Source organism: Onychostoma macrolepis, chromosome 05 (genome assembly GCF_012432095.1).
Source record: "Onychostoma macrolepis isolate SWU-2019 chromosome 05, ASM1243209v1, whole genome shotgun sequence".
In the NCBI taxonomy this organism is placed as follows: domain Eukaryota; kingdom Metazoa; phylum Chordata; class Actinopteri; order Cypriniformes; family Cyprinidae; genus Onychostoma; species Onychostoma macrolepis.
The window spans coordinates 40,471,123-40,489,929 of record NC_081159.1 but is presented as its reverse complement, the minus strand read 5'-3'; the positions used below and the strand labels follow the sequence as shown (position 1 = coordinate 40,489,929).

Below are 18,807 nucleotides of genomic sequence, written 5' to 3'. Positions count from 1 at the left end.
CTGCAAAACGTATACATGAAAATTGAAAAATGTATTTTAAAAATGACAATTGTTGTTTTTATTTCTACTCTTTCTTTAGCATGTCTATGTAAAGCACTTTATATTCAAAATGTCTATATGAATCAACTTTTCTTGGAAGTTTTGTTATAGCACAGTATCAAAGACTAGTATGTGGTGACATTCATACACTGTTTTTAGTTTGGAATATATGAAGAGTTTATTTGCAAAAACAGATTTGATTGAGATTAATTGGAATGCACAAAGAAAAAACATGATTTCTGAGAATTGTTTAAAAAGGAGTTATCTGTTTTTGCAAACAAATTCTTCATATGTCAAAGCAAAATGTTTGCTCATTAGCTGTATATTGATATAACACTAAGAGATTTTTAATGTCTTCAGAAATGCAATATATTATACTCACACTCACCTCAAGAAAAAACACTAATGGAACAGGCCAAGAAGGACATGATAAAATTGTGTCAACAAGGTCTTGACATGCAGAGATTAGATCATACATTCTTTCTAAGGCGGTAACACAATGTACTTGATAAATACAGTAGAATATTGAGCGATTGAGAAATGTCAAGGATGACCCATTCAGAGATGATAATGACTGTAATTCTGCAGAACTGGGTGGTGCTACATTAAGGATATAACATTTAACTCCTATATTGTCATTGCAAAGTGAAATTGATTTGAGTTTTTTATTTTTATTTTTTTAAATGAAGGAATAGTAAAAAACTTGCTAATAATGTACTCACCCTCAAGCCATCCAAGATATAGACTAGTTTGTTTCTTTATGAGAACAGATTTGTAGCATTGTACAGCATTGTACAGATTTGTAGCATTACAACACTTGCTCACTAATGTGAATGGGTGCCGTCAGAATGAGAGTCCAAACAGCTGATAAAAACATCACAATGATCCACATCTTGTGAAATGTGTAATGTTGTATGTTTGTAAGAAAGAAATCCATCATTACGACACTTTTAACGTCTAACTGCTGCTTTAGGCTAAAATTAAAAAAAAAAAAAAAAACGAGTCCTCTGTTTATTGCTTCTTCTAGCGAAAAAGTCGTCTTGTCTGAATCAGGAGAGAAATCTGCACAGATCAAGCACCGTTTACAAGTGAAAACAGTCCAAAACCGATCTAAACAAATATGTGGGTGGATTTTGACGTGAGAGGACAACAGGAGATGGACTTTTTCAAGTGTTATGATGGATTTTGGCTTGAAGTTATGGTTTAAGGTTAAAATATCTTAATGATGGATTTGTTTATTATAAACACAAAGCTTTTCACTTCACAAGACGTTACTTGATGGACTGGAGTGGTGTGGATTACGTGTTGATTATTGTGATCAGCTTTTTGGACTCTTATTCTGACGGCACCCATTCACTGAGGATGCAAAACAGGTACAAAATAGGTAACATAAGAATCACTAACCTGTTACAAACAGGTAACGTGAACAGCAAAATGCTCTTTTTTTATTTATAGATTTCTTTATTTTGTTCAAACCGACAGTCATCTATAAAAGTCTTGAAATAAAATGATTACTTCAGTTGAATGTACAGTTTTTCAAAAACAACTCGCGCACGGTTTGACTTCACAGATTCCAGCTTATTCACTGATAAAGGCTGCTGTAGTTGTGTAGCATGGAAACATCGCAGTATACTGTTGTTTCTGGACTCACAGCCTCACTTTCCAACTTCAGCTGCCAAAACTTCCCATGTGTTTCATAACAACCAGTTTGAAAATGCTTCTTTTCAACAATTTCTTCTTTTTAAAAATCATTTCGCTTATTTAAAATAATTTTTTTCCCAGCCCAAGTAGAAGCATCATTGTGAACATGATTTCCATAATGACATTGAGTTTTTCTCTTGAATTAACGAAAACAAACCTGCATCTAGATAATTAATAAAAATATGTCTAATGTAATCAAATCTATTCCACTTACTCTACAATAAAACAGTTCAAAGAGGACCACACATGTCCATCTCTGCTTGAAGTTCAATACATTTGGATGTCTTTGACTTGAGATGAATATCAGACTATGTCTGACTAAGCCACTAGTGTTTGTACAAAAACTCAGTTTTTCCTCAGGAAACAGGCAGTTACATTTTGCTCTCACTGTCAGGGATCTTGGCATTCTCGCACTCGCTCTCCTGAGAGATGAGCTGGTATGACTTCTTGGTCTCGTTCTCCTCCACTACAGAGTTTCCGATCTCGGCGTCGATAGCGCACAGCTCGTGACGTGACAGGTGCGCCACAATGCCAGCACCAATGGAGTCGCCCAAAACATTCGTGGTGGTGCGCAGCCGATCTCTGAAACAGCAGATGAAAACAAACAGATTTATTTTCATATGTGGAAATATTCTGTGCTTGGTCCAAGCACACCACAAATCCTTATCAAAGTCATCTCCTCATCAATGGGGATTTACTTCTATGGTTTACACATCTGGATGTCACATGAGCCTTTGTTGTGCTCTGAGGGCCTCATGTAGCTTCCGCTTCAGAAAAACAGTTCCTCCATCTTGTGTGATGTTTTTGCTGACCCATCTTTCTTAGCATGAATGTTCCTCAGAGTCTAAGGCCTCCTCTAAGCCTCACAATGCCTCTTCTGTTCTGTACGCTGCTTTAACCAGCACGTAATCTGACGACAAGCTCCCTGACTGAACTTGAATTCATCGACTGCTGTTTTGCTCTGAATGCGGTGGGAGTAAAGGCCACAAGAACATGCTATCGGATATGGGTGTATTGTTCAGTGGGTCCTAAACTCATTGGAAGCAGATGTTGCATGGACATATACAATTGGATTATGGGTTATGGAATGTGAAAGTTTGAATATCTTGCTGCTCAGCCCTGAAGTTCTGCCTGGGTCTGTGTGAAGGAATATTACATCAAAGCACCTTCAGATGTCTTCGGAACATCACAAGTTGAAATTCTCTTATTCAGGGTTCCCCCGCAGATTTTGATCAATGAATTTCCATGACTTTTACAGTTATTCTGGATTATGAATGCTGATAGATATATATTTTTTTTAATTATATAAAGGTTAGATAGTGTTTACAGTCACAAAGAGCCATTTCTAGCTGATGAAGCCATTAAACTTAAAACACACACACACACAAAAGAATATTATTATTAATGTAATTTAATATTTCATTATAACAATAAAATATACACTTTTATTAATTATTTTAAATTCTATTCATTTTTACTCATTTAAATTATTTGTATTAATTAAAAAATATTTCATTTATATTTTAATAAAACTTTCTATTACTTTTTAGATAAGTCATTTCCACAAGGCCTAGATATTGTTATAAACTGAACAAAACCTCACAGGTTTCGTAATTCACTGCTTAATGAATTAGTAACTCAAATTAATTAATAAATGAATTTATTATTCATTAAATTATTAATTATACAACTACAATAAGTATATCAAACCTTACCTGGATACAAACGCATGTTCTGTAGAGCAAATCTCAACTGTTTTATAGTTATATTGTCGCAAAATGTAAACTAGCAGATTACTCAGCATTACATTAAAAGTTGAGTATATGTACTATATAGCAAATCTCAACTGCCTGATTGTTTAAATTAGCACAAAATGTAAACTATATTATCGCACATCTCTATATACACTAGGATATACAAAGTTGGATACCCAGTATATTATATCAAACTTTATTCGCATACATACAGTACACTCAAGTAAAGCAATATAATCTATATACTAAATCTCAACTGCCTAATTTTTTGCTTTCATCGTAAAACATTATTGCCCAGCTCTTTATATAAAGTTGGAAGTTTGTTCAACTTTATCTGCCTACAGTATATTCACCTTGAAATCAATCTGAAAATTTTTTATTATTTTTATTTACTTTTTTTGACAGTGGGAACCATGGCTGTTTATTAAAGCTGATGAGTGTAGTAATTCAAATACTTTCTCCTATCCCAGTGTAATTGTGCAAGTACACATTGGTTTCCCTGAAAAGTCATGTGTGTCACACACCAAAACACTTTAAACGTTTGTAACACACAAAAAAATAATACTCACAGGAACCAATCAACTGCGATAATTAGAGTGATGTCATCAGTGGGCAGTCCTACAGAGGTCAGCACTATCACCATGGTAACCAGGCCAGCCTGAGGGATTCCAGCTGCACCAATGCTGGCCGCTGTTGCTGTGATGCTTTAAAATTATACAAAGCATGCATTCATTTTAGTAGATAAATACTAAAATGGTGTGAGAAATCAACTACATTTAGGCAAGACCCTACAGGCAAAACCATTGTTTTTTTATGCACTGGTCATTTTTGAGATTCTACTTTCACAACATGCCTTCTTTCAGACTGGTGGAAAGAAAACATCAAAAATACAGTGTTTATTTTATTAAATTTTGTCTATTTGCATCTGTATATTCAATTACAATACAGTTTTTTAATGGCTGTTTTCTCAAAATTACTTTTTTCAGTCAGAAATCTCTACTTTAGTAGCATTTACCTAAAACAAAATGTCTAGTTTTGTCTATATTCTAAAAACTTTTACAGGTTCTTAAGGTTTTTTTTTTAAATATACAATTTTATTCCTCAACATAGTGTTTTTTTCAGAATTTTTATGACGGTATTTTTGGATTTATGGAGTGTTAAAAACTAGATATCTAAAATCATCCTGAAATAAGAGTCTGCATGTCAAATATGTCAAAAATAAAATAAAACTAAATAAAAATCCTGGCTTTATTCAATGTTCATATTTTTGTTCTGGAAATGTATGCAAATTAGTGTATTTTAATTAGACAATGCCTAATTTGCATTTTTAATAATTTGCAAAAAACATGTAGTAGTACAACATTTAATGTCTTAATGTTCTGTGATTAATCAGCTGGGGAAATATGGAGAAATCTGTTAGTTTTCACTTGTGGTCTCTTGCCTTAACTGAATAAGCTGTCATGGCAAAAGTTCTTTATTTAACCTAACGGTACCTGATGGTTAGGATCTCTCCAAAGTTCAAATCCATGTCATTGACTTGTGCGATGAAGATGGCAGCCAGAGCCTCGTACAGAGCGGTGCCATCCATGTTTATGGTGGCTCCAACAGGCAGCACAAAACGGGTTACACGTTTATCCACATGGTTATTCTCCTCTAGACACTTAAAGGTGATGGGCAACGTGGCAGAGCTACGGAGAGACAAATTCTGTTATCACTCACTGATCATAATTATGTTCCAAAATCGAAAATCTAGACAAAAGGAAAATGTTGACGCAACTTTTTTCAGTGGCGAGTCACGGTGGGATGTCTAGTTCCAACAAACACCTTAAAAATAATCCATATGAAAACATATACAAACAGCATGTAGTGGGTGACTAAAGTATTAATCACATTCTTTTTTGTGTAAACGAAACTTTTTAAACATGTTGTGAAACTCTCATGTTAGCGCTATAGTAAAATAACCCTTAGAGAAATTGATTTACATTTGTATAACCAGTTTTACTACAAACACCCTGGTTAAACTACGGTTAGTGTAGCAAAATCATGTTTTTTTTTGGTTTTATTTGTAGTAAAACCATGGTTTATTTTCGCAACGGAAATCACATTTTACTTGTGTTATGAATAAGAGTTTACAGTCTGTGTTGAATATGATGAAATAAAAACAGCGTACAGGACATAATGACACAAATGTCTTTCTATTGAGTTGTCCTCACATATGCGACCAGCGTAATTCCATTCATGAACAAATTATGCAATTCTCTTATTGTGCAATTCTCTACAGTAATTCAAAACCAAAGTACTACAAATTTAGTGCAAATTCCAAACGAATTAAGCATGAGCCGATACCATGTTCAATGTAATGAATAGCTCAAAAAGACAAGTCTCTGCTATGAATCTGTTTGATGACTCATTTACTGACTTGAATTGTTCAGAGTGGCTACTGAATCAACATATTATTTGAAGTTATCGTTATTTTCAGTTAAATCCGTATCGAAATGATGCAAGCTCTTTGGTAAATTAAATATAAAGTGTATTGCAATGTGTATATATATTGAAAATGATTTCAATTTAAAAGCTCACCTGGAGGAGGTACCGAGTGCAGTGACAAGGGCTTGCAGAAGTCCAGCGATGAACACAAATGGATTTTTACGCGTCACAAGGAAGTAAAGCAAAGGCAGTACGATGACTGCATGTATCATTAGGCCAATGATGACTGTGATGGTGTACATGCCCAACTGGCCTCCCATTTCTGATATATCATCCATCTCAACTATCTTTCCCGCAATCAGGAACATTATGCCGAGAGGAGCGTACCTGAGGTGGGAAAACAAATTAGATAGTTATTACCGCTTCGGAAAAAAATAGCGGAAAACATATAGCCTACAGTGCTTAATTAAGGCAAAGAGAATGTCCTAAGTTGTCTAATAAAGTGCTTTTCCATAGTCATGTTTTGTTTCGCGGCGTTTCAGACTGCGACTAAAATGTTCACAAATGCAACAAAAAACAATGTGCAACAGTAATTTCTAATCTAACAACATGATATCTGAAAGTCGAGGAGGCGTTTGCATGCGTCCACATTGGGTTTCGCCAGTTCACGCAAAAAATTACTCTACTGAAGTGATTCTTTTTAATTGAGACAGTCAAAAAGATTCACAAAACAGATCCAAACTCAATCGTGAGTTAGGAGGGTTTGAATCAGATTCATTGAGTCAGTGAATCACTCAGAGCCGTTATTGAGTTCCTTACTGCAGCATCTGTAATTCTTCCAGTCACATCGGATTCTTACAAGTTTACAGCTATAACTTAAAGTGTTGTGGTCCATACTAAATGTGACCCTGGACCACAAAACCAGTCTTAAGTCGCAGAGGTATATTTGTAGCAATAGCCAAAAATACATTGTATGGGTCAAAATTATCCTTTTTTTTATGCCAAAAATCAGTAGGATATTAAATAAAGATCATGTTCCATGAAGATATTTTGTAAATTTCTTACCGTAAATGTATCAAAAATTAATTTTTGATTAGTAATATGCATTGCTAAGAACTTCATTTGAACAACTTTAAAGACGATTTTCTCAATATCTTGATTTTTTTGCACCCTCAGATTCCAGATTTTCAAATAGTTGTATCTCGGCCAAATATTGTCCGATCCTAACAAACCATACATCAATGGAAACATATTTATTCAGCTTTCAGATTATGTATAAATCTCAATATCGAAAAATTGACACTTAAGACTGGTTTTGTGGTCCAGGGTCACAAATTAGGCCTATTGAGCTATTAAAGGGATAGTTCACACAAAAAATTTTGCAATCATTTACTCACCCGTTGTCATTCCAAACCTGCAGGAGTTTCTTTCTTGAAGATGTTGAACATAAAAGGAGATATTTTGAAGAATGCTGGTAATCAAACAGTTGATGATCCCCATTTAATTCCATAGTATTTCTTTCCATAAAATGGAAGGCTACCAGCAACTGTTTGGTTCTTTAAAATTTTTCAAAATATCTTCTTCTGTTCAACATAAGAAAGAAACTCATACAGGTTTGGAACAACATGAGGGTAAGTAAATGAATGACAACATTTCCATTTATGGGTAAACTATTCCTTTAAGAATTTTTTATTCATGTAAACAGACCCAAATTCAAATGCTGCCCTATACATTGCCATATATAGGCCTATTAAATGTTGCCATTTAAATTGTAAATCAGTGCTAACGATTTATTTAGACTTTAGACACTTTTTTTTTTAACTGACAAACGAATTAAAATATGGACTTATATATTAGCGTCTTAGCAGAGCAATTCATTATTCCATTATTTATTATATGAGGGCCAATTTTTAACTCTCTCCTCTAATTTCATTATATTTTAATTGCTAATGTTCCAGTAAGTCTGCTTGAAATTAAAATTGCAAAAACAATCTGGCAGGTCATGGTTTTCATTAATTAGAAAAAACACTGTTTGTGAAAACCAAGTACATAATGTACAAAACTTTCCCACTCTAAATCACTCACCACATGATAATGGCAACAAGCCTCATGATGGCCTCATTTAGACAGTCAAAGAAATCCCGTAGTGGCTGACCCTGTTCCTTCATGCTCCCAATGATGAAGCCAAAGCACATGGAGAAGACCACGAGTCCGAGCGCGTTGATTCCATTAACCGTTCCCAGCACTGGTATCACCTCTTCACGTTTGAGTTCCTGCGACCCGTTATTCAAACTGAACAACGTCTCGTTCACCAAAACCTTAACTGTGACCACTCGCTTGCCATATTGCGTTTTAAACTGATGAACGTAGAGAGAATAGAAACAGTTACTTGGTTGTGTTTACCATCTTATAGGAAACTAGATTTTTAGTGCTTCTTGTGCATTAAAAACATTACCTGTTGAGTACAAGCTTGCACTAAATTAGGAGGAAACATGTTTCTATTAAAAATAAAAAAGAATATAAAGTTAGACAAAAAAAAACAAACATAATAATATTGTAAATGAAAAATTTACTTCACCATACCTGATGAGATCGAGGAAGGCATCTGCTGGACTGACTTGTTCTATCTTCTCCTGTCTGGTGAATTCGTCTTTAGAGCCTCTTCCCGGATGGATGATGAGCACCATGACGATCCCAATGAACACAGCGATAATAGTGGTGGTGGTGTAGTAAACTACGGCTCTCACACCCATCTTCCCTGAAGCTCGACTGTCCAGAGCAGCCATACCTGCACATAGGTGACTGCAATATTAGTTTGTTTCAGATGATTCTGTGGATGCATGTGCATATAGTAATGCAAGCAACAGCATAAACTGGATATACAACTGCATATACATACAATGACAGTCAACAGGTTGGAAACACCTACTCATTCTACACTCGCATACAAACATTTAGGGTTGGTAAGATTTTTTTGGTCACACTTTAGTTTAAGGTCCAATTATCACCATTAACTAACTATTAACTATGACGTCTCACCTCAGTAAACTAATAATTTGCTGCTTATTAATAGCTAGTAGGGTAGTTGTTAAGTTTAGGTATGAGGTTAAGGGATCTAAAATATGGTCATGCAGAATAAGGCATTAATATGTGCTTTTTACATACTAATAAACAGCCAATATGCCAGTAATATAATTGATAATAAACTACTAGTTAATAGTGAAAATTGCTTCATTTATTTGATCAAAACTACAGTAAAAAACTGTAAAATTGTGAAATATTATTACAATTTAAAATAAATGTTTTTTATTGTAATATATTTTAAAATGTAATTTATTCCTGTGATCAAAGCTGAATTTTCAGCATCATTACCAAAGTCTTCAGTGTCACATGATCTTTCAGAAATAATTATGATTTGCTACTCATGATACATTATTATTATCAATGTTGAAAACAGTTTTTTTTTAGTATTTTCTGGAATTCTTTTTTTTTTTTTTTATTAATTAATTTAAAGGTAAAAAACAGCATTTATTTGAAAAATAAATCTACAACAACTTTACTTACACATTTTATAAATTTCATGCATCCTTGTTGAATAAAAGTATTAATTTCTTTAAAAAAAAAAAAAATTTCTTACTCACCCCAAACCTTTGAATGGTAAAATATATTATTACTATTTTAGGCTTATTTGGATATTATTTAATCATCAAATCTATGAAATAACACAAATGGCAAGAATTATCTTTTGACTCCAAAATGTGAAACACTCTTATTTAAGCTTCTTTGTCTAGATTTTTGGCTGATTTTTCTTCACACTTAAGTATATAGTTGTTTATAGTAAGTTTTTAAAGACATACAATTTATATTTGTCTACAAAAGACACTTTCAGACCAAACATAAAATCAGTCAAATTCAGTGTGAAATTCAGAAAGAAAGAAAGAAAGAAAGAAAGAAAGTCTCTACATTGATGATCAACAACAATAGCTTGTGTATAGGAGTCAGACAGTATATTTCCTGAAGGTCACTGATCATGACTGCCATTCAGCATTTCTCTCTATAGGACAGAAACAGCCATTGTATTGAACTATGTATGTCTTCCATTATTGTGTATGGTGCATGTGTGTGTGTGTGTGTGTGTGTGTGTGTGTGTGTGATCCTAAGTAGTGATCTCACTGCCCCCAACCCCATAAAACCCCTCAGCTTTACACCCCACAGTGGCCTGGGAACCTTCTGCACAGGTCATGTTCTAGTCCTGCTGTTCTCATTAGTTCTCGTCTCTATGGTAACGATGACTTCCCCGCCAGAGTCTTATAAAGTCTTATTCTCCTATACCGCAGAGTAATTACCTCACATATACACACACACACACACACAGTCTTCAAAGACCAATTGTGTGTGACCCTCACAAAGAAACTCATCTAATGAGAGCTCAATCTCAAGCTCAATCAGCGAACGGCCAGAATTTGCTGAAAAACTAAGTCTGTCTGTTCCATCAAGTTGCTGTTTAATCAAAAACTTAAATATTAAACTGCAGCGGGTGATTTATTCAAATTTTGAGAAAAGTCTTAAGAAACTGGGTTTATGATTTTTACACAGTGAACAATAAAGTGGGTGGAAAAATAAATTCAAACCACATCTAGAAATCAGAATATCACAGATTTAAAGGTGGACTTTTTGGTCTGACTCATAAACAACCTGTATATATAGCAAATATTTGATGAATAAAAAGTTAAAAAGAACAGCATTTATTCAGAATAGAAATCTTTTGTAACAATATAACAAAACTGTTCAGGAACAGTAATTTCTTTCTTTTTTTTTTAAAGAAATTAATACTTTTATTGAGCGAGAATATGTCAAACTGATTTAAAAAAAAGTGGTAGTAAAGGCTTGTATTGTTACAAAGGTTTCCTATTTGGAATAAATGCTGTTCTATTTTACTTTTTATTCATCAAAGTCTAAAAACATTCTGAAAAACGTATCACATGTTCCAAACAAATATAATGTATTTTGGTCAAATAAAAGCAGCCTTGATGAACAGAACATCAAAACATCAAGTCTTACTGATCCCAGATCATTTTTTTCCTTGAGTTTTGGTGACTGTTGAATGTCAGAACACCTTTGCAAACACCCATGTTGGAGACCATATAGTCATGTTTTCTTCAGAAAATGCAAAGATTTTTTAGTTTTTCTACTTAATTTCCCTCAGGTTATAATGCATACAATATATAGCAATAACAACTCTCTCTGCATGGCATCAATTTACACATCAAACTTCGTTTAAAGTGATAATACACTACATTTTTAATCACAGTGACAAATCCAACTCATTTTTGCTTTGTAACTATATATTATTCTATATAAGCTGTGTTTGTGCCACACGGCAGCCATCAATCTGCCTTTGGAAAGTGTTTGCGGCTTTATTTAGAAAGCAGCAAATGCTATTTATACACAGAGAATGTGTGTGTGAGAGAGAGATGACTGAAAGGAGCTTTTGTTCATTTCTCTGTATGGTCACTTTGACCTTTGACCTCTTGTCTGTTTGTAAAGTGACCATCAAAGCACTGACCTCACACACGCTCTCACCTGCTCTATGTTGAACCTACTGTATGTTGACCTTCCTCAAGATTTATTTTTAAACAAAACAGACCTAGAAGCTGAACTAGGCTTGCTGAAGATCTCAAAACTTAATTCGTCTTAAAACTATTATATTCTGAAGCGTATATGGTTTTGCAAATACATTTACAGCTGAAAAAACAGGATCGCTTCAGCTGCACGAGTGACATAACAATATCTGCTGAGCTGTCCCATTTGAGCCTGACCCGTCCCCTTCCCCTGTATCATGTGTTTGTCTCAGTGCCTGGTGGCGCCGCAGCGGCCCGTACCTGTGATTAAACTGGACACCAGCAGGGGGAGCACCAGCATCTGCAGCATTCTCATCAGCAGCTCTCCGGGAAATGAGAAGTACTTCACCTCTCGATAGGACATTTTATACGGCCGCAGTCCGAATCCCAGAATTATACCTGTGAGAAAAACACACATGCACCTTTAATTGATCTGTAAAAAAAACATTTGCATTTAGCTTTCTTTCTTTTTTTTTAGCTGGAGTGTTTAGGTTGTTATGTAACAAAACAAAAAAACAAAAAAATGAATGTCATGATTGTGAAATAGTTTAAGCGTGTTGTACTGTGTCCATGCTAAAGTCAGAGCACAACACTGTCTTTGTCAAAACAAACCTAAAGAAAAGCTAATGGAAGTTCCATCACAATTTGGAACTAATCATAATGGGATACAAAGAGAAACAGGATATTGTATTTAAAAAACAAGATTCAATTTAAATGTTCAGTACTGCTTTATAATTGTTTTTTAAAGGCTAAGGTTCAATGTTTTATGATATCAAATGCAAAAAATAAAATCTAATATACAAGATGTTGTTGAATATGATGATGGCATAACAAAATACGTGCTAAATAATGCTGTATGACATTAAATTTTTTCCCTGAAACATTAATGTATGAAATGTAAATTAGATTCACAATTTTATAATTTAACACACACGCATATATATATATATATATATATATATATATATATATATACAGTGGGGCAAAAAAGTATTTAGTCAGCCACCAATTGTGCAAGTTCTCCCACTTAAAAAGATGAGAGAGGCCTGTAATTTTCATCATAGGTATACCTCAACTATGAAAGACAAAATGAGAAAAAAAAAATCCAGAAAATCACATTGTAGGATTTTTAAAGAATTTATTTGCAAATTATGGTGGAAAATAAGTATTTGGTCAATAACAAAATTTCATCTCAACACTTTGTTATATACCCTTTGTTGGCAATGACAGAGGTCAAACGTTTTCTGTAAGTCTTCACCAGGTTTTCACACACTGTTGCTGGTATTTTGGCCCATTCCTCCATGCAGATCTCCTCTAGAGCAGTAATGTTTTGGGGCTGTCGCTGGGCAACACGGACTTTCAACTCCCTCCAAAGATTTTCGATGGGGTTGAGATCTGGAGACTGGCTAGGCCACTCCAGGACCTTGAAATGCTTCTTCTGAAGCCACTCCTTCGTTGCCAGGCGGTGTGTTTGGGATCATTGTCATGCTGAAAGACCCAGCCACGTTTCATCTTCAATGCCCTTGCTGATGGAAGGAGGTTTTCACTCAAAATCTCACGATACATGGCCCCATTCATTCTTTCGTTTACACGGATCAGTCGTCCTGGTCCCTTTGCAGAAAAACAGCCCCAAAGCATGATGTTTCCACCCCCATGATTCACAGTAGGTATGGTGTTCTTTGGATGCAACTCAGCATTATTTCTCCTCCAAACACGACAAGTTGAGTTTTTTATTTTGGATTCATCTGACCATATGACATTCTCCCAATCCTCTTCTGGATCATCCAAATGCTCTCTAGCAAACTTCAGACGGGCCGGACATGTACTGGCTTAAGCAGGGGCACACGTCTGGCACTGCAGGATTTGAGTCCCTGGCGGTGCAGTGTGTTACTGATGGTAGCCTTTGTTACTTTGGTCCCAGCTCTCTGCAGGTCATTCACTAGGTCCCCCCGTGTGGTTCTGGGATTTTTGCTCACAGTTCTTGTGATCATTTTGACCCCATGGGGTGAGATCTTGCGTGGAGCCCCAGATCGAGGGAGATTGTCAGTGGTCTTGTATAGGGCTGCAACAACGAATCGATTAAATCGATAAAAATCGATTACTAAAAGCGTTGGCAACGAATTTCATAATCGATTCGTTGTGTCGCGCGACGCGGAGACGTTTGATTATTAAAAAAAAAAAACTTTAGTTGAGCGGAGCGAGTGAACACACTCGGTCTCTCTCGCGCATGGATGCTAGCAGAGTTTGGCGCCTCATAAATAAAAAAAAAAAAGTAAAAAAAAAAAAAAAAACGAGCGGAGGTAGAGGAAAGATACATGGCGGAGGCAGAGAAATCCGTGCGACCCAAGTCATCCAAGGTGTGGGAGCAGGGGCGGCGGTTGCCATACCCTAGCCCAGTCAGGTGCTGTGAAAAATTATCCAAACTTGAGTCGCTTATAATTCGTTTTATTATTTTAAATCAGAGAGTTTTAAAAATAGTAAACCAATGATAAGCATTAAAATAACTTGTCAGTAAAACTTAACGCCATTGGATCATCGAGCTCTCAGCGAGACCTCGTAACTTCACCCGCCTCCGTTCAGATTGACGCGCGCACAGCCTGGAGAAGATGAGATCTCTGCTTTTTCGCAATGCAAGGGTGAATAAATAATTGGTGTTTGAATAGTACAGCGTTTTCTTTACTCAAACACTATGTCAGTAAAGGATAATGTTTTGTGTGTTTGAAGAGTGGAGAAGAATTAGTTATTTGCTGTCTATATCGTTTTAAATATCCTGTGCATTATGTGCATAAGCGCTTAATTTGAGATTTTGGCCAAGTGTATTAAACAACAAGAAAAACTAAGCGCCCATATAGCTACAATCAAAGTTATATAACCTGTAAAAGTTGATGAAAGCATAATGCACTTAATGCACTTATGCACTGCATAACAGCCGTTCTAACGACAGACAAAACACTCCATCTCCGTCATTCTCTGGTCAAAAACATTATTAACTCCATTTGAGCTTGATTTTCATATAATGTTAAGTGCAGGTGTCTGATACAATACCAACGCTAACGACGCAGTGTTGTTAAATTATTTAATTTTTGCACTTCCCAAAAAGTCTATATATTTGGCAGATGTAAAGCATACATGTGTATGTTTTTGTGTTAGTCCATTTTATTTTATTTTATTATTATTATAACAGCTCAGGGATGTTCAAGGAGCAACATGTTTGTGCACTTTCTAAAGATTTTAGTTCTGTTTTTGAATAAAGGGTTGGAAATGAATGCTTTTTTTTTTTTTTTTTAATCCGATTCATCGATTAATCGAAAAAATAATCGACAGATTAATCGATTATTAAAATAATCGTTAGTTGCAGCCCTAGTCTTGTATGTCTTCCATTTTCTAATAATTGCTCCCACAGTTGATTTCTTCACACCAAGCTGCTTACCTATTGCAGATTCAGTCTTCCCAGCCTGGTGCAGGTCTACAATTTTGTTTCTGGTGTCCTTTGACAGCTCTTTGGTCTTGGCCATGGTGGAGTTTGGAGTTGGACTGTTTGAGGTTGTGGACGGGTGTCTTTTATACTGATAACGAGTTCAAACAGATGCCATTAATACAGGTAACGAGTGGAGGACAGAGGAGCCTCTTAAAGAAGAAGTTACAGGTCTGTGAGAGCCAGAAATCTTGCTTGTTTGTAGGTGACCAAATACTTATTTTACCGAGAAATTTACCAATTAATTATTTAAAAATCCTACAATGTGATTTTCTGGATTTTTTTTCTCATTTTGTCTCTCATAGTTGAGGTATACCTATGATGAAAATTACAGGCCTCTCTCATCTTTTTAAGGCTCATCTTTTTATTGGTGGCTGACTAAATACTTTTTTGCCCCACTGTATATATATATATATATATATATTAAGGTTATTTTATGTAATGTTAAACTTATAAAAGTGTGAATTCTAAATAAATATTTTGTAATATGCATTTTTTTCTTATATTAAATTAGTTTATTCATTAATATTACATTTTAACCCATTTTATATAACATATATTTATTTTATTCCATTATAATATTATTTAATTTAATTGTATGCAATTTTTAGTTTATATTTATTTGCATTTTGATTCAATTCCAATATTATGTAAATCTACATTTGTGTGTTTTCCCCTTTCAGAGTAGTAGGCACAGATAAGACAGTCATCTCACCAATGATGACGGCAGCGACCGTGAAGACGACGAAGGCATTCCGCCTGAAGAAGCCTCTGACGTCATCAGTGGTGATGCTCTGTACGGTGTTGCGCGCCCGCTGTGAGCGCTCTGTGAAGCCGTCCCGCAGCTGCTGCACTCTGCTGCGCTGCAGACGCGTCTCTCCGTTACTCTGAGTCATGCCTGATGGGGGCGCCACACCGGACACACCAGACTCCGCTGAACGATTAACGGGAAACAATCCACTTCAGGCAATAACTGCTGAGAACAACATACAGGTAACCTCTCTAATGCAATATCCAGCTAAGTAATAATAATATTAGAGGGAACTAAATTTTTACATTTTCTTACGAAATTGTGAGTACACCGAGAGAGAGAGAAAAAAAAAAGTGGTGTAGGATTTACATTGAAATAATTGTCACTCAGAAATTACTAGTAAATTTCACAAGATACAGCAGTAACGTTGAATTAAACGTGAAATTTTAGAAGGTTTTACAAAAAATGCCACCACAGTGCTAGTATGTTGTGAGGAGCTGAAACTGTGTTTGCATCACTGCACTGTAAAAAAAATATTTTGTTATACTTGTAGATTTGTAAATAAAATAAGGATTATTTTTAATTCAGTGTGTTACTTGCAGTTTCTCTGTATTTATTTTGTGAAATTTCCTACCAATTTCTGTGTGAAAATAGTTTTTACACCCTGGTTCGTGTTTTTACGGTAGATGTCTGCAAATCAAAAGAGATTAAACGATTGGATTGGTCTGTGTCATGTTTTAGCTTGTTTTATCATCCACAAAGTGAAAATCATGAATCAAAATATGTAATAGCACAATTCTCCTTAACAGACCGCAAGATTTAAGGCATCAACGGTGCATGCCGTATTATTATAATTAGTGTTAGTGGTTTGTTCAAATCACTAACCTTAAGTATGAGCAACGATGATAGCGATGCTTGCCTAAAACTAAAACACTTAAACAAATCTAAACTGTAAAAAACATATATATATATATATATATATATATATATATATATATATATATATATATACATATAATTTTTCACTGTTTAAAAACATTTCAAAATTTCACGTTACGTTCCGTGTTCTGTAATTATTCGTGAAATTTACTAGCAATTTCTGAGTGAAAATTGTTTTGACACCATTTTTTTAAAAAATGTAACCTAAATTAAATTAGTTTTTTCACTCTTAAAAAATAAAGGTTCCAAAAGGGGATTTCGCAACAGTTCCATAGAAAGAACTGTTTCCCAAAGAAAACTGGCAAGTTCCCAAACTTTTGACTAATTTCTTTTTTTTTTAAAACATTTGATAATCTAAAGAACCTTTTTCCACTATATAGAACCTTTTGTGCGATAGGAAGTTTCTATGAATATTAAAGAACCATTGATGCCAATAAAGAACCAGTGTATCCAAATTTGTGCCCTCTCAGTCAGAACATTAACTTCTTGTACTATTTGCACACAAACAGTCACACTGCAAACATGTGTCCAAATGATTTCGTTACAAGTGACTTTAGCACGTCAGCACAGGTCTCTGAAACCCAGCCAAATGCATCTGCGCTCAAAAAGTTACAGAGTACTCCTGCTATCTTTCCACGTGTGCTATGAACACAGCCAGACCAAACACTACTGCTCTCCCTCTCACACATGGTCTGAGAAAACTCCCACATTTAGAACAATAACAGTTACTCACATCAAAATAAGGGATTCGGTCCAACCCTTCCTCTGACGAAGATCCTCTGCGCTGAGAGCCTGGAGAGAAGTGTGTACTTAGAAAGAAAATCGCAGGAGTTTGCAAGGAAGGGACTGCAAGTGTGAAGGGTGTGAGTGAGAAGGACAGTGAAGAACCAATAACAGAGTGGAGGGAAGATGAGAAGGGGCGGAGCATGCTGAAAAAGAGAATCTCTTTCACGCACTGGAGAGGAGCAACTGCCAGCTCGACTGTGGGAGGGGCTTTGGAATGAGCTCCTCCCACTTTAGATGAAGAGATGGAGGGAAAAGCATGTGTTTGTTTTCACATGCAGTTTGAGCCACATGGTCTGAGACCACTCTGCATGACAAAAATTTTCCCCACAACTTCTAACAAAAAACTAATTTGATCACCTAATGTGAACATCTTTGAGATGTTCTTTGGATCGTTTTCAAGTCGTCTGGAACACGATCATCAAGTCTTGTAACAACTTGTCGGCTACTCCGAGTCAGTTTGATATTCACAACCCATTTCACTTGCATAATCTGACATATTTGGGTAAAGCAAGGTATTCAACAGAAAAACTAATGTAGCAGTGAGGTGATTTTGGAGGCGGGGGTTATTAGAACATCGAAGTTGTGGAGCTTGTTTTTGCTAAAAAGATAAATTGATGAAAAAAAGAAATGTTTTGAATGTATAGTTTATGAATAATTGTAGAAGTTTAGCAGTGAAAGTGCTGTGTGAGCAAATTATATTGTAAAAAAAAAAAAAGGCTGAAAATGTGTTTCTTTGTTTAATACGTTTATTGTTACAATGAAAAACAGAGACCTGTATGAGCAAAAATTAAATATATTTTACATTAAAAAAAAAAAATTCATTATTTTAATTAATTTATGTAAGTACATGTTATGCTGTAATGAAAAAGCAGTTACTTATCTGCGCAAATATTAAATATAACCTACATAAAAATATTTATAAAAGAAAAGTTTTATTTACTTGATTATTTATTCATGTCCATTAATGTATATTACATAACATTAAATATATATATTTTTAAAGTTAAAAAAACTCTTTTTTTTTTAAATAATGAATTTATTTATTCAGCTAATACATGTTTGTTGCTGTAATGAAAAAAAACAGTGATTTGTATGAGCAATCATGAAATATATTTAAAATACTTTTTAAAAAGTGTATAAAAGACCAGTTTTATTCCTTTGTTTATTTTTTCATGTAATACATATTTATTTTTTAATGCTTTGGTAACATTGTGCTATTCGACAGTCATGCCAGTAAAGCTCATTTGAAATGAATTTAATTGAATCTAATATGATTTAGTTTTTAATACAATCCATGTTTTCTGTGAAGTTTTA

The 18,807-nt window shown here is 34.8% G+C and overlaps 1 protein-coding gene across 2 annotated transcripts; it reads right to left on the bottom strand.

Annotated features, from left to right (window-relative positions):
* Positions 1-1,477: 1,477 nt before the first annotated feature.
* slc1a3a (solute carrier family 1 member 3a) lies at positions 1,478-17,671 on the bottom strand. 2 transcript variants are annotated; one of them, XM_058774453.1, is made up of 10 exons: positions 17,441-17,671; positions 15,733-15,993; positions 11,804-11,941; positions 8,505-8,709; positions 8,377-8,419; positions 8,007-8,278; positions 6,075-6,308; positions 4,988-5,182; positions 4,064-4,198; positions 1,478-2,322 (listed from the first exon to the last, which is right to left on the bottom strand). In XM_058774453.1, the coding sequence occupies exons 2-10, from the start codon at positions 15,911-15,913 to the stop codon at positions 2,112-2,114; spliced, it is 1,614 nt and encodes a 537-aa protein (XP_058630436.1). In that variant the 5' UTR covers positions 15,914-15,993; positions 17,441-17,671; the 3' UTR covers positions 1,478-2,111. The 2 variants fall into 2 exon arrangements, with proteins under 2 accessions (XP_058630436.1, XP_058630435.1); XM_058774452.1 differs by having other exon boundaries at positions 15,733-15,990; positions 17,441-17,670.
* Between the last annotated feature and the right edge of the window lie 1,136 nt (positions 17,672-18,807).

Excerpts from the sequence above, each read along its gene's own strand:
- slc1a3a (XM_058774453.1), bottom strand. The coding sequence starts at position 15,913 with ATGACTCAGAGTAACGGAGAGACGCGTCTGCAGCGCAGCAGAGTGCAG. Across the intron at positions 11,942-15,732 it reads GGTCGCTGCCGTCATCATTG|GTATAATTCTGGGATTCGGA; the intron begins GTGAGATGACTG and ends TTTTTCTCACAG. Across the intron at positions 8,710-11,803 it reads GGTGTCCAGTTTAATCACAG|GTATGGCTGCTCTGGACAGT; the intron begins GTACGGGCCGCT and ends ACCTATGTGCAG.